Genomic DNA, 13737 nt, shown 5'->3' on the forward strand with positions numbered 1-13737 from the left:
TTTAAGAAAGTTTAATAATTACAGTTTGATAAAAATAATTCCAGTATTGCAGATTGTTTATTTTTTTATATTTATCATTCATAAATTTTAGCAGAAAACCTTTGGTAATTTTCGCCACGAGGTTCTAAAATTTTATAAAAAATTACAGAAAAATTTTTTCAAGTCCGTGAGCTTTTTGTTTATGCTCTAAATTTTTAAACAATAAATTTTGTCGGAGACTTCTGTTGCTGGTTCACATGAGATTTTTTAATTTGAAAGATTCAATTATTGACTTTTATTATATTTAACTTTTTACTAAACTCTGAAATTTAAACGTCATAAATATTTGAATATTATCTTACAATGTATAGAATTTCAGAAAATTCATTTTTAATAATAAAAGAAAATCGAAGTCTGTGACCTCTCAGAAAATTTTAAATTCCGTAGACATTAAAATGCATTTCAATAACTGGAGCTTTTATTTAATATGTATATCAGGAGTCGAATGCACTTAATATGATGAAATTATGAGTGTGAATGTAGCAGACATCAGACAAATTAAAAATTATTAATGAATAGAGTAAATAATTAATAAAATTAAATTTAAAAAATATGCGCATTTCAAAAATTTTGAAATTAATAAGTGCATTTTTTGTAAATATCATTTTTTAAATTATTTACTCTATTTACTTATAATTTTAAATTTGTCGGATGTCTGCTACATTCACTCTCATGATGAAATCATGTTATAATTAATTATCTCTTTTTTTATTTTCTAAATTTTAGCAAATTCGGACAATAGTTTTTTTATTTATGAGTTTGAGTGTAGACATCAGAAAAATTTAAAATTATAAATAAATAGAGTAAATAATTTAAAAAATCATATTTGTAAAAAATGCACTTATTAATTTCAAAATTTTTCAAATGCGCATTTTTTAAAAATTTAATTTTGTTAATTATTCACTTTATTAATAACACCGGCACACAAAAAAAAATAAGTTCTCTGTACTTTTGACGGGACCGATTTATTCCCATGTATTTTGACCCGCTGAATCCGAATCCGAGGTCCGTTTAACCCGTACACCCTCAGATTTTTAGAAAACTTTAAAAAACCTCAAAAATACACAAAAATCGACCGTTTTTTAAATTTATAAATTATTTTAACCCTAACTAAGCATGATTTTTATGTATTTCGGTCCTCCACATACTAACCTGAAGTTTATTTAAAACATTAGCCATTTAAAGTCTGAGTAAATTCCAAAAAACCCCAAAAAATTGCAAAAAAGCAAAAAAATTCTTAGTATTGTGATGAAAAAAATTTTATAGGGCTAAATAAATAATTATTTTCATGTATGTTTATCTGTCACATATAATTATCGAACACCCATGGCTTAGATATCTCTAAAATTTTAAATAAATGGCAAAAATTCCCAAAAAATCGAAAAAAATAAAATTTGGTATAACAAAAATCAATTTTTAAATCGAAATAAATAGAAGAAATCATATTGTTCGATCTGTGATATATATATAAAAAATATTTTGGCCTAAAACATAAAAAAATTTTAATATGCTTCAAAAAATTTTTTTCATCACAATACTAAGAATCTTTTTGCTTTTTTGCAATTTTTCGGGATTTTTTGGAATTTACTCAGACTTTAAATGGCTAATGTTTTAAACAAACTTCAGGTTAGTATGTGGAGGACCGAAATACATAAAAATCATGCTTAGTTAGGGTTAAAAAAATTTATAAATTTAAAAAACGGTCGATTTTGTGTATTTTTGAGGTTTTTTAAAGTTTTCTAAAAATCTGAGGGTGTACGGGTTAAACGGACCTCGGATTCAGATTCAGCGGGTCAAAATACATGGGAATAAATCGGTCCCGTCAAAAGTACAGAGAACTTATTTTTTTTTGTGTGCCGGTGTAATTTTTAATTTATCTGATGTCTGCTACATTCACACTCATTTTTTATTTTAATTTGATGAGTTTACAAGTTTGAATATTTTGGCGGGAACATAAACATCATTATGAAAGACTTCACCAGGTGACGCCTCCTCCTAAAGATGCATTTCCATAATTACTGTAGAAAACGACAATAGTAATTACAGTCATAAAGGCGGTCATTACTGTAGAAAACAACCATTGTATTTACTGTCCTAGGGGTGTCGTCAATTGAGGTCTAACCTCGAAAAGTTAAATACGTTGATCGTTGCTGGTGTAAAAAGTAAATATTAGTTCAATAAACAATTGTGTTTAAGTAAACAATACTTATTGTTATATAAAAATCGTGTACGGTAAGTTTTTTTTATCTGATAAAAATCTAGTAATTTGTGCTGATGTTAAAAATAAAAATTAAATTATTTATTGCAGATATTTGGTCGTGATTTCAGTTTGTCGCAATGGGTGATCAGCCGAAAACATTACCAAGCTTGCTGAGTTTAAAATTACCAATACCGGTGGATATGCAGCAGAATCCCGGAGCACCAGATCCTGTAAAGGAGCATGAAGAAGACGAAGAGGTTAAATTACCGGCCGCACTTGAGCAAGCGTTGGCATTCAAAAATGAACGTGCTAAAGAACTTGGTGCGGACCCTAATGAGATTTCTGTACCTGGTACATCTCCGCCGCGTGAGATAATTACTCGTGATGAGACGCCAATGGACTTTGTGTCGGAAAATGGCGGTACTGTCATTGAAAAAGCTGACAGTAATAATAAATCTAATAATAAAACACTGAAGAAGAAGAAAAAGAAGAAGAAGAAGAAGCACACTGATAATAAAATTTCTATTATGGAGAAATCGAAGAATATTGAAAACTCTGCTGGTGATTCAGATGCACCAGAGGTCGAGTATATTCAAGAAATTCCAACAATTACTGATTTAGAGCCGATGTATCGTCAGTTTGCTAGAGTATTTGAGATTTTCCGTATTGTAGAGCCTGATGCGGCTGGTGATAAAGATAAAGGTGAAGCTAATGGACAGTATCCATCCCCAGTATTGATGGTACCAAGTAAAGTACCGATACTCGATGATTTTGACGACGACGGTGGTCCGCAGCAGCAGAATCAACTGACTGAAAACGGAGTTCCAAGATTGTCAAAGCGAAAACTCAAACGTTTGAATCGTCTGAGTGTTGCTGAATTGAAACAACTTGTTGGTAGACCGGATGTCGTCGAGATGCACGATGTAACTGCTCGTGACCCGAAGCTGTTAGTCCAACTAAAAGCACACAGAAATACGGTACCAGTTCCACGTCACTGGTGCTTCAAGAGAAAGTACTTGCAGGGCAAAAGAGGTATTGAGAAACCGCCTTTTGATCTTCCGGACTTTATAAAACGTACGGGTATTACGGAGATGCGAGCAAGTCTTCAAGAACGAGATGACGGACGTACTCTGAAGGCAAAAATGCGTGAAAGAGCGAGGCCTAAGTTGGGAAAAATAGATATAGACTATCAGAAACTTCATGATGCATTCTTCAAGTGGCAAACAAAGCCCAGGATGACCATTCACGGTGATTTGTATTACGAGGGTAAAGAATTTGAAACGAGGCTGAAAGAAAAGAAACCTGGTGAGTTGTCTGACGAACTGAGGACTGCTCTGGGTATGCCGGTTGGTCCTAATTGTCATAAAGTACCTCCTCCATGGCTGATTGCTATGCAACGTTATGGACCACCGCCCAGTTATCCGAATTTGAAAATTCCTGGACTCAATGCTCCGATACCAGAGGGATGTGCTTTTGGATACCATGCTGGTGGATGGGGTAAACCACCAGTCGACGAGACTGGTAGACCACTTTACGGAGATGTCTTTGGCGTTGCAAGACCCCCTGGTGGTGACATCATGGACGAGGAAGTTGATCGCGGAATGTGGGGAGAGCCGGAGTCTGAATCTTCGGGCGAAGAAGACGAGGATGAAGACGGTGAGGAAGGCGAGGGCGATGGAGACGGCAAAGATGTCGACGCCGATGGCAGTGGTCTTATTACTCCTGGTGCCGAGGGACTCATCACTCCCAGTGGCATTGCTTCTATTCCCGCGGGTCTCGAGACTCCGGAAACGATCGAGCTGAGGAAGAAGAAGATTGAGAGTGAAATGGAGGGTGGAGATACACCGGCATTGTACACAGTTCTGCAAGAACGCCGTACTGAAGGATTAGGTGCCAGCATGATGGGCAGCACTCATGTCTACGATATGACTGGAGCTGGTGGTCAAGCACCGCCGTCAGTTATTGCTGCTGCTCGACGAGGTATGAGCGGCTCGGCTTCCGAATCACGAGTCGAAAAAGACGGAACTGTTGAAGTTGCTCTTGATCCCAGTGAACTTGATCTTGATTCTGAAGCCATGGCTTCGAGGTACGAAGAGACCATGCGCTCTAGACAAGCCCATTTGAGACGCGAAGACTTGTCGGACATGTTGCAAGATCACGTGCAACGACAAAAGGTATTTATTTATTTATTCATTCATATATATATTTGCAAATATTTTTTAAATTATACTAATTTTTATTGTTATTTTTGTTACAGAGCAAACGGAAGCGCCAGCAAGGACAATCTGAAACAAAATCATCCAAGAAATACAAAGAATTTAAATTTTAATTTAAACTTATATGTTTTGTTTTTTTTAAACAATTATTTATCGTGTAATAAACTATGTATGTAATAAACTATGTATAATTAAATAAAAAAAAATAATTATAAATTAAAAGTCTGAGTATAATTTTATTTAAATAAAACCTAAACTAGATGTTTCTTCATAGTCTTTCGCGAAGAAAAGTCAACAGTCATCAGCGGACATGAGAGATGGTAGAGAATTAAAAAGAGACACGGAAGTGTCACTGCGATGGTGTAACGACTTATTGCAGTTCCTATGTCTAGCCAACTGCCTTGAGCCGTAACAGTGAACATCAGTGGCAGAGACAGACAGTCACCCAGCAGCAAAACTGCTAAAAATATTGAGGATGACGCGAGCACGCGGCTCGCACATCCGACTAGAATTAATGGAATCCCGAGTTTCAGCAAAATCAATGCGGACATCGTGAAAGGTGAGAAGAGTGTGATGAAATGCTTCGTCCACATCGGATCGAATGAACTGATGCTCGCCATGTTTCCTGTTCCGAAAAATGACAGCAGTATGTACAGCATCTGTAAACATACGTCATTTATTAAATTAAAAATTGATATTTAAGTTAAATTAAATTATTCAAAATAAAAATTACTAAGTAAGCAGCCGTGACGAGATCTGACGGACTCAATGATCTCCTGCAGTGTCCAGTTGCTTTCAACTCTTGCTCATTATTGTCATTGTCCAGGAGTCTCATCAAATGAACCGCAAGCAGTAAAAAAACTTGAGGCTCGTAGGAAGCTGACAGCAGCACCAAAGGGCTAAATAGCCCGTAAGTTACACCAGTCAGTCTTTTTTTAACGTCATCTGCTGGGTGCAAAAATATACTGATCGGACTGGTGGCTAAAATAATCCACGACAATCCCGTTCTGCCGTCAATGTCACCCGTTAATATCAACGTGGTGAGTGACAGCCGTATCAATTCGATTACTAATATATGCGAGGGCAAATTGTGTATCACTAAACCCACCGCTGCCACGGCCACGCTTATCAGCCTGCACAATTAACGACAAATTATTTAATCGCCTGTACCGATGATCCCAATAAATATTTTGTAAATGTATAATAATTATTTGTACGTACACTATCCCAGTCTGGGGCTCTGGTTTTACAGTAGGCAACGCCGGATAAATAGCAAGCGCCAAAGCCGTTAAGATTAATAGCTTATCAGTGTTTTTAATTGTTAATTTCTGCATGACAGCTGTTATTACCATCGCCAAACTAAAGAATAATTTGTTAAATAAACCAGCAGACATTGTCAGTAATAATAAAACAGTACCGCCGATAATTATTCTCAATGATTCATTTTTTTTGACGTGATAAACTGGAACCAGTACCATCGCAGCACAGCAACCGAGCCAGATAAATATAAATGCCGCTATGCCATAGTAAATAACTCGGGAATCTTTTCTACCTGACACTGAATTTAAAAAAATTTAATTATTTAATTATCGTAATAAATAAAATAAAATACAAATACAAATAGATTACCAAGATGCTCGACGATCAGTATCACCACAGCGGCTATGAAACTTATATTAAGTACTGTGTGATATGCGCTTTTTATTTTGTAATTTGTCAGATGACTTCGTGGTGTCCCGGTTATTTTTAAAACCAACAAAACAATCCATCCGAGCCACATCAAAGTCAAGTAGACGATCAACTGATTTTTTTGATACTGTCGGTAGTAATGCAGAACACTTTTGCATTTATTTACAGTCTCTTCGGCAACTCTGATAGATTCAACGACTTTATTGTCATGGAGCAATTTTTCAATTTTCTCAATCATTTTTTCCAGCTCGCGTTCCCGCCAGTTAGAGTACGACGAACCTTCTCCACTTGCTACCAAACGATTTCCCTTAACTTGGTTCAGTAATTGTTTTATATTATTTAATAAAGCACGTGCGCCGTACTCTTGATTACCAGATTGTAAATATAATCTTGGTAGTACTCCCTACAATTAATTAATTAATTGATTGATTAATTATTAGATAAATTTGATTTAAATTTATTATTTATAGGTCTAGTAATACTTCATTATTAGTAGGAATTGAAATTCCAAGAAGTGATGCAATCAGAGGAGTAATGTCGGCTTGGTCAATATCACGACGACCTGGAAGATGATTGACACCAGCACCCCAAGCAATGAAAGGTGTTTCAGTTTCGTCGTCGGAGCCACTGCCATGTGAGCCCCAGTCAGTCATTCCATGATCAGCAGTAAATACATAAGCGGTACGACCGTCTCCAAAAAAGTTATCAACACTTTTCACAACTTCTTTGATCTTCTGGTCGACGAACTTCAAGTTGTCTTTATATTCTCTGAATCCAAAGCACAATATTGTCTGTGATGATAAAAATAAAATAGATCTGTCTAATAAATAATAAACAATAGCAACTGGACATACTTTGAATGGGGTTTGCTGGCGTGACCTGCAGTATCACAACCGAGTAAATGGAAGAACAACACGACTCCCTTTTGGTTTTTAATCGTCACTGCTTCTTTGTCCAGCCATTCGAAGTACTTTTTAAAAACCCACGAGTCTAGGGTTATTGGAGAATTGGAAGCCTTGTCAAAGTCCTGCCATTCTGCCGGATAACTGTCGCCGTGTACATTTGAATGACTTCCTTTAGCGCAATAAATTAAATTTTTTAAATAAAATATGACTGTAGCTAAGGGTGGCCCAAAAAAACCGACTATTTTTTTTTTCGAGTCTCTAATGAAAATTTGTTGGTTTAAGATGTTTTAAGACGCCTCTCCAAAAATCAGCTCGATAAAAAATTTTCAAGAGGTCGCTCACGAATTTTGAAAATATCAAAAATGATCGAAATTCGGATTTTTTTGTTCTAAATTCCTTCTTTTTCGTGGCAGCTATAGTTTATATTTATGAAATCATGACTACCCTGAAAATTTCAGCTCAAAATTAAAATATTTAAACGTCGCTCAAGAATTTTTAATGTTTCCGAGTACTGTCTCTTGGACGTTTTCGAGCGACCCTTGAATGTCAATAATAAACCTTCTCAATTTTTTTACCATCAATTTGTATCATAATGAATAAAAGTACAACCCGAGAAATAGAAATAATAAGTTATTTATATACTTTCTTATTTTTTAATTCAATTTTCCGGTTTTTTTGCTGATTCAAAACTTACCCAACTTTATTGTTTAAGACTGTCCTGTATATTTTCGGTTATGCAAAAGTTATATTTCAGTGAAATGACAGTAATTGAGTTATAAAAAAATACAAAAACTAACTCAAAGTATTAGTTACATATTATCAGTTAATATTCAAAATTCTTGAGCGCCGTTTAAATATTTAAATATTGGGCTGAAATTTTCAACACAGTCACAATTATACAGATATAAAATATTGCTGCCACGAGGAAGAAAAAATTCAGAAACAAAAAAACCGAATTTCGATCATTTTTTATATTTTCGAAATTCGTGAGCGACCTCTTGAAAATTTTTGATTGAGCTGATTTTTGGAGAGGCTTCTTAAAACATCTTAAACTAACAAATTTTCATTAGAGACTCGAAAAAAAAAAAATAGTCAGTTTTTTTGGGCCACCCTACTGTAGCTGGGTATAATTTTATGATTAATACCTTTGACAAACATTGGAATGATATCAGGACTTCCCCAAGCCCATGACACCGTACTCTGATTAAATATTGAGTCAAACTCAACTGGATTTTCCTTCCAGCCTTTGAACAAAGCACTCGGATCTTCATAAAGACCAGCAGCTATCGCTACATTGCCAGGTCGTGACTCTGTCGGCATTCTTGTGTGCGACACGCCCCATGTTCCTTGTGTCTTGATGATGTTTCTAGACAACAAATTGATTTAATATATCATCTACTTGCTTTGGAAATAAATAAAGAAGAGATTGAATACTTGAGAAAAGGCGCTGGCTCAGAACTGAATGTTCGGTATCGCATTCCATCGGCGACAAATAAAAACAAACGTTTGGCAGGTGCTCCTGAGAGAGGTTTAACTGATGGCAAGTCATTTAATACTGGAGAATAAAAATTAGCATCCAATACACCCCATAAAATAATTAAGTGCACTATGACACCACAAACTCCAAATAAATATCCCTCTGTTGATTGTTTATGACCCGGCATTTTTATTGTTATTTTTTTTATACTTTGCTAATTCGTTGATTTATTTTAATTGACTACTTAAAGCTTTGGTTGATAATTTAAATTCTTAAATATAAATACCATAATTCTAGATGCTTATTTTTTAAATTTCTAGTCAGTACTCAAATTTGTGTTTACATTTTATTGAAAATTTATTTTGTCTACTTCTACTTGAATCATCCAAGATGACTCTACTGTCGTTTTTATTATTTTTTATCTCGCTTTACTTTTAGAAATTTTATTTTATTAATAAAAATACCCATACTAATTACATACTTATTAATTAAATTAATTATTTCATACAATTGATAAAATTTTTTTTAAATTTTATTTTAAAATTTAAAAATTTTATTTTAAAATTTAAAAATTTTTCAACTCAATTTGACTTACGTTGTAGAGTTTTTAAAATTAATTTTTTTTAATTACTCCGGTACTAATTAATTTCTTAAATAATTAATTAATTAACTAATTAGTTAATTAATATAAAATTTGGGAATTAAAAACAAGTTTTTGGTCGGCAAGTTGTTAAAGTTTTGTATTTTTAAATTTCGCCGCGCATGACTTTGATTTTAAAATCATGACAAAATATTAATTAATAATTATAATAATGATAATTAAATAATAATAATAATAATAATAATGATACATGTAATTGATTAACGTAGTGATAACGTGGAGAATAAGTTGGCCGACGTAAACATTTTAGTGAGAACGTGTCAGTGCGACTGCGCTTACGTTTGCGCAGATTTGAACATCAACAAAAAATAGACCAATCGCAATACAGGAAACACACTTACGTCAAAAAAATTTATCGTGGTATTGAAACGTCACTAAAGCCTACGAAAATTTATCACAATCACAACGACGAGAGATAAAATAATACAGGACAGGGTAAAAATTAATATAAGAATTTGTTCGGAAACCAATAAGAGGAGAGAGTAACAACCGCAAGAAGACAAGAACAATCAGTTGCCGTAGATACAGACACCAGTGTACATATTTCATTCAAATCGGATAATTGTTATCCATTTAACTGTTTGTTTTATAAATTAATAAATTATTTATTTATAATTAAATTATAATAATGGCACCAAAACAAAGAATGCGCATTGCTAACGAAAAAGCAACCAAGAACATTACACTACGTGGTAATGTTCCTAAATCATCGGTAAGTTTTTTAAAACATTATCAGAATTACGTCTGTCTATCAGTACTTGCCGAAGATGATGCTCAACAGCTGGTTGTCATCTGTCGATTTAAATATTTCATTTTTTTTAGATTTTATTACTGGTTTTTATTTTTTATGATGTAGTCTCAATTATTTGTCGATTTATTTCCCATTATTTTGTGTTTTTTTATCAGTTTTTTAACTAATTTGAATGTTAGGTTATAACACGTTTTACTTTTATTTTTTCATTGATTTTAATCATGAATAATTTATGATATTTTAAAATTATTAATCTGCCGGACTTTTATTTATTAAAATATGCGAACCGGTCATGAATTCCCAGTAGTTTATGCCTCCGAAAATGACATCCGGTTGAAAAATCACATGGAAACAAATCCCATGACCATAATGCCCCGTGACAAAAATATATCTAGGAATTTTTGCATGGGACTGTCAGGATTTTTTTTTACGATATGGGACGTGGGTTGGAAATTAATTTGGCCGGTAGCTAAAATACATCGGGAGTTTAATTACCAGTAATTAGGTCATCTATTCGTTAGTAAATAATAACTATGATCAGATATATTATTATTAATTGTTTTTATTTATTTGCTTAATAGAAACCACAAGAAGAAGGATCACCAGTAGGACCTTGGCTACTTGCTCTGTTCATCTTTGTCGTCTGTGGATCAGGTAATTTTTATTTTTAAATTATGAGGGTAAATGTAGCTGACGATTGGAAATTTTATAAATTTTTAAATTAATTAATGAAACATAACAGGGGTTCGCACTTTTCTCTTTATTACACTCAAGTCTACGAACAGTACTATCTTTGTAGCACTTGTGCAGTAAATGGAAACTTTAGCCGAGTTTTTCTCTTAAGCAAACGAATATTATGAATCAATTAAAGCGCACTTCGCTACCCTGATTAAGAAAAGCGATTCAAAACGATTCGAAATAAAAAATTTTAAATAATTTTTAATGCTCTTGAATACCTTGAATACTTTTTAATCCCTCTTCTTATGGGCATTCAACATTGCAAATCGTTTTAAATTGCTTTTTTTAATCAGGGTAGATTAGACAATAATGCATCAAGGTGCGGTCTGTGTTTTGTATTGAGAGATTTTGTTTCTGAAAAAAACCCAGCCGAAAATATCTGATAACCCCTAATAAGTAGAGTAAAAATTTAAAAATGCCTATTTAGATAAATCCAACCCTCGCAGATTTGAATCACGGTGGAAACACCGTGGAAGTGTAAACACCGTGGATCCACTATGGTTACACGGTGGGTTTGTTCCATTTCACCACCGGGTACACACAGTATATCTACTGTGATTCCACGGTGGCTTTGTGCTATTTCACCACCGTGGTTCCACGGTGTATCCACCGCGTAATTACAGTGGAAACACCGTGTATACACAGTGGTCAAGCCACCTTGGAATCACGGTGGATACACCGCGTAATCACAGTGGTAAAATGGAACAAACCCACCGTGTTTCCACCGTGATTCAAATTTGCGAGGGAAGATCCGCAAGATACCGTTGATTTTTATTCGTAGCATGTAAGCGGTAATTTTCAATAATTACACCGACGTGATTTATTTTACAGCAACTCTCAGAATAAAAAATCAATAAAATTCTAAATTGAAGCATAAACTTTATCGTTCGATAAAGTTTAGAGTTATAATTATCTTATGACCTAAAGATAATTAATATTTTTAATTTAATAGCCGGTGATTAGAATTTTTTTGACTTGAAAAATAATTGGAATAAAAATGTTGATAAATATTGTCAGTATTTTAATTTATAACTTTATGTCGGCTGACACAAACAAGATGTTTGTTATTTTAATTTTTATTTACTTAACAAATATAATTATGATTATAATTTAAATGTTTGTTATTTTTCCAGCTGTATTTCAAATTATCCAGAGTATCCGGATGGCATAAATAATTAACAATTAAAGAAAAAACATGACGAGCCAACATCGATATTAACTCACAATGACACACAAAACAATAAACATTAAAACAATTATTTGTACCTCATTGTATTGACAATTGACTGGAAATTTGTAAACAATATTCACCGATTTATTACGACTATTAAATTAAGGCTCGTACGATATTTTATTACACTCAAAATTAACTTTATTTTTTTTACGTGAAATTTTTTTTTGTTAATTACAAATGAGCTCAAAGATTCATTTACGAGAACCAAGCATTTATAAGCGTTTAAATATTTAAATTTTGATAAATTGTAAATGTCATATTTATTTTCCTCAATGGAAGAAGAAAAAGAGCCATTCAAAAATATTAAATTGTTGAATTCGATTGAAATCATGGATAAATCATCGAAACAGAATTTTTTTCTTTTTGTTATAATGTTTAATTCAATGGAATGTGCGGGTTTTTATAAATACGAATTTTTGTGCTAATAACGATAATAATGAGTATAATAATAAACAATTATCATTATTGTTTGAAAGTTCTTCCATTGAATTATTATGCAGCACGTTTGTAAATATAAGTATTAATTATCTAATTAATCCCAAGCATTCCATTTAAAAAAATAAAAACATGTATTCATTTTTTGTTCAACATTTGAATGATGCTGTCTCTTTTCTTTTTAAACTTTTTTAATCTTAAATAAAAAGTAAATGATTATGCTGATTATGTATTATTAAATAAATTATAATTACTGAAAATAAAACTCCACGTCTTTGAATTATTTTTATGGAATTAATTTTTTTAGAAATAGTGTGCAATTCCAAATAACACGGCATTGTATGTTTTGATTATATATTATGCCTTCAAGTAAAAAAAACTCCCACAAGTCAGGAGAGATTTTGTATATTCCAACTAGAGACAGAGAACGGGGAAAGCAGTCTGAACATTTTCAACAAAAGTAGCTCGCAGCGATGCTCCTGATGCAAGGAAATCTATACAATAGTAATGATTTTTGTTCGAGATGGTGCCCGATAGTAGAAAGAACCCCGAAAAGTCTCGAGAAGGATTTAATTTCGGAATTGAACCCATAGGAGGATAGATGAGGAATAGATATCACTGTCCACTTCTTCCTATGAAAAGTGGCCCGTAACTTTGCTCCTGGTGGGAATAACGCATTACAATACAAACGTTTTTTGTTCGTTATGATGTCCTCTAGTAGGAGAGACCTCAAAAAGTCCTGAGAAAAATTTATTTTTCGAGTCCAGATCCACATAATGTCGGGTGGAGATGGGTGGAGATGGGTGGAGATGCCACGATGTATTCTGATGAAGAGAAGCCCGTAACTCTTGACCTGTTGGGAATAACCCAACACGATATGAACGTTTTTTGTTCATTATGATGTCCTCTAGTAGGAGAGACCTCAAAAAGTCCTGAGAAAAATTTATTTTTCGAGTCCAGATCCACATAATGTCGGGTGGAGATGGGTGGACATGGGTGGAGATGGCTGGAGATGAGGCTATGCAGAGTGGGCCGTAGCTTTGCTCCTGTTGGGAATAACCCAACACAATATAAACGATTTTTGTTCATTATGATGTCCTTTAGTAGGAGAGACCCCGAAAAGTCCTGAGAAAAATTTATTTTTCGAGTCCAGATCCATATAATGTCGGGTGAAGATGGGTGGACATGGGTAGAGATGGCTGGAGATGAGGCTATGCAGAGTGGGCCGTAGCTTTGCTCCTGTTGGGAATAACCCAACACAATATAAACGTTTTTTGTTCATTATGATGTCCTTTAGTAGGAGAGACCCCGAAAAGTCCTGAGAAAAATTTATTTTTCGAGTCCAGATCCATATAATGTCGGGTGAAGATGGGTGGACATGGGTAGAGATGG

General features: G+C 33.7%; 3 protein-coding genes across 5 annotated transcripts; 2 read left to right on the top strand and 1 right to left on the bottom strand.

Annotated features, from left to right (window-relative positions):
• The first annotated feature begins 2101 nt into the window (after window positions 1-2101).
• LOC130675407 (splicing factor 3B subunit 2) lies at window positions 2102-4635 on the top strand. 3 transcript variants are annotated; one of them, XM_057481074.1, is made up of 3 exons: window positions 2102-2271; window positions 2368-4413; window positions 4497-4635. In XM_057481074.1, exons 2-3 carry the CDS (start codon window positions 2377-2379, stop codon window positions 4566-4568), a joined length of 2109 nt encoding a protein of 702 aa, XP_057337057.1. In that variant the 5' UTR covers window positions 2102-2271; window positions 2368-2376; the 3' UTR covers window positions 4569-4635. The 3 variants fall into 3 exon arrangements, with proteins under 3 accessions (XP_057337057.1, XP_057337058.1, XP_057337056.1); XM_057481075.1 differs by having other exon boundaries at window positions 2102-2266; window positions 2348-4413; XM_057481073.1 differs by having other exon boundaries at window positions 2103-2271; window positions 2348-4413.
• A 35-nt stretch (window positions 4636-4670) lies between these two features.
• On the bottom strand, window positions 4671-8961 carry LOC130675406 (GPI ethanolamine phosphate transferase 1). The gene is made up of 8 exons (XM_057481072.1): window positions 8484-8961; window positions 8195-8415; window positions 6999-7218; window positions 6627-6912; window positions 6085-6547; window positions 5677-6013; window positions 5189-5588; window positions 4671-5114 (listed from the first exon to the last, which is right to left on the bottom strand). The coding sequence occupies exons 1-8, from the start codon at window positions 8711-8713 to the stop codon at window positions 4707-4709; spliced, it is 2565 nt and encodes an 854-aa protein (XP_057337055.1). The 5' UTR covers window positions 8714-8961; the 3' UTR covers window positions 4671-4706.
• A 557-nt stretch (window positions 8962-9518) lies between these two features.
• Window positions 9519-11895, top strand: LOC130675408 (stress-associated endoplasmic reticulum protein 2). Its single transcript, XM_057481076.1, has 3 exons — window positions 9519-9899; window positions 10520-10592; window positions 11810-11895. The coding sequence occupies exons 1-3, from the start codon at window positions 9816-9818 to the stop codon at window positions 11845-11847; spliced, it is 195 nt and encodes a 64-aa protein (XP_057337059.1). The 5' UTR covers window positions 9519-9815; the 3' UTR covers window positions 11848-11895.
• The last annotated feature ends 1842 nt before the right edge of the window (window positions 11896-13737 follow it).

This window comes from Microplitis mediator, chromosome 10 (genome assembly GCF_029852145.1).
Source record: "Microplitis mediator isolate UGA2020A chromosome 10, iyMicMedi2.1, whole genome shotgun sequence".
Lineage (NCBI taxonomy): Eukaryota > Metazoa > Arthropoda > Insecta > Hymenoptera > Braconidae > Microplitis > Microplitis mediator.

Excerpts from the sequence above, each read along its gene's own strand:
- LOC130675408 (XM_057481076.1), top strand. The coding sequence starts at position 9,816 with ATGGCACCAAAACAAAGAATGCGCATTGCTAACGAAAAAGCAACCAAG. Across the intron at positions 9,900-10,519 it reads GTAATGTTCCTAAATCATCG|AAACCACAAGAAGAAGGATC; the intron begins GTAAGTTTTTTA and ends TTTGCTTAATAG. Across the intron at positions 10,593-11,809 it reads CTTTGTCGTCTGTGGATCAG|CTGTATTTCAAATTATCCAG; the intron begins GTAATTTTTATT and ends TTATTTTTCCAG.
- LOC130675406 (XM_057481072.1), bottom strand. The coding sequence starts at position 8,713 with ATGCCGGGTCATAAACAATCAACAGAGGGATATTTATTTGGAGTTTGT. Across the intron at positions 8,416-8,483 it reads GAGCCAGCGCCTTTTCTCAA|AAACATCATCAAGACACAAG; the intron begins GTATTCAATCTC and ends TTTGTTGTCTAG. Across the intron at positions 5,589-5,676 it reads GAGCCCCAGACTGGGATAGT|GCTGATAAGCGTGGCCGTGG; the intron begins GTACGTACAAAT and ends TTAATTGTGCAG.
- LOC130675407 (XM_057481074.1), top strand. The coding sequence starts at position 2,377 with ATGGGTGATCAGCCGAAAACATTACCAAGCTTGCTGAGTTTAAAATTA. Across the intron at positions 4,414-4,496 it reads ATCACGTGCAACGACAAAAG|AGCAAACGGAAGCGCCAGCA; the intron begins GTATTTATTTAT and ends TTTTTGTTACAG.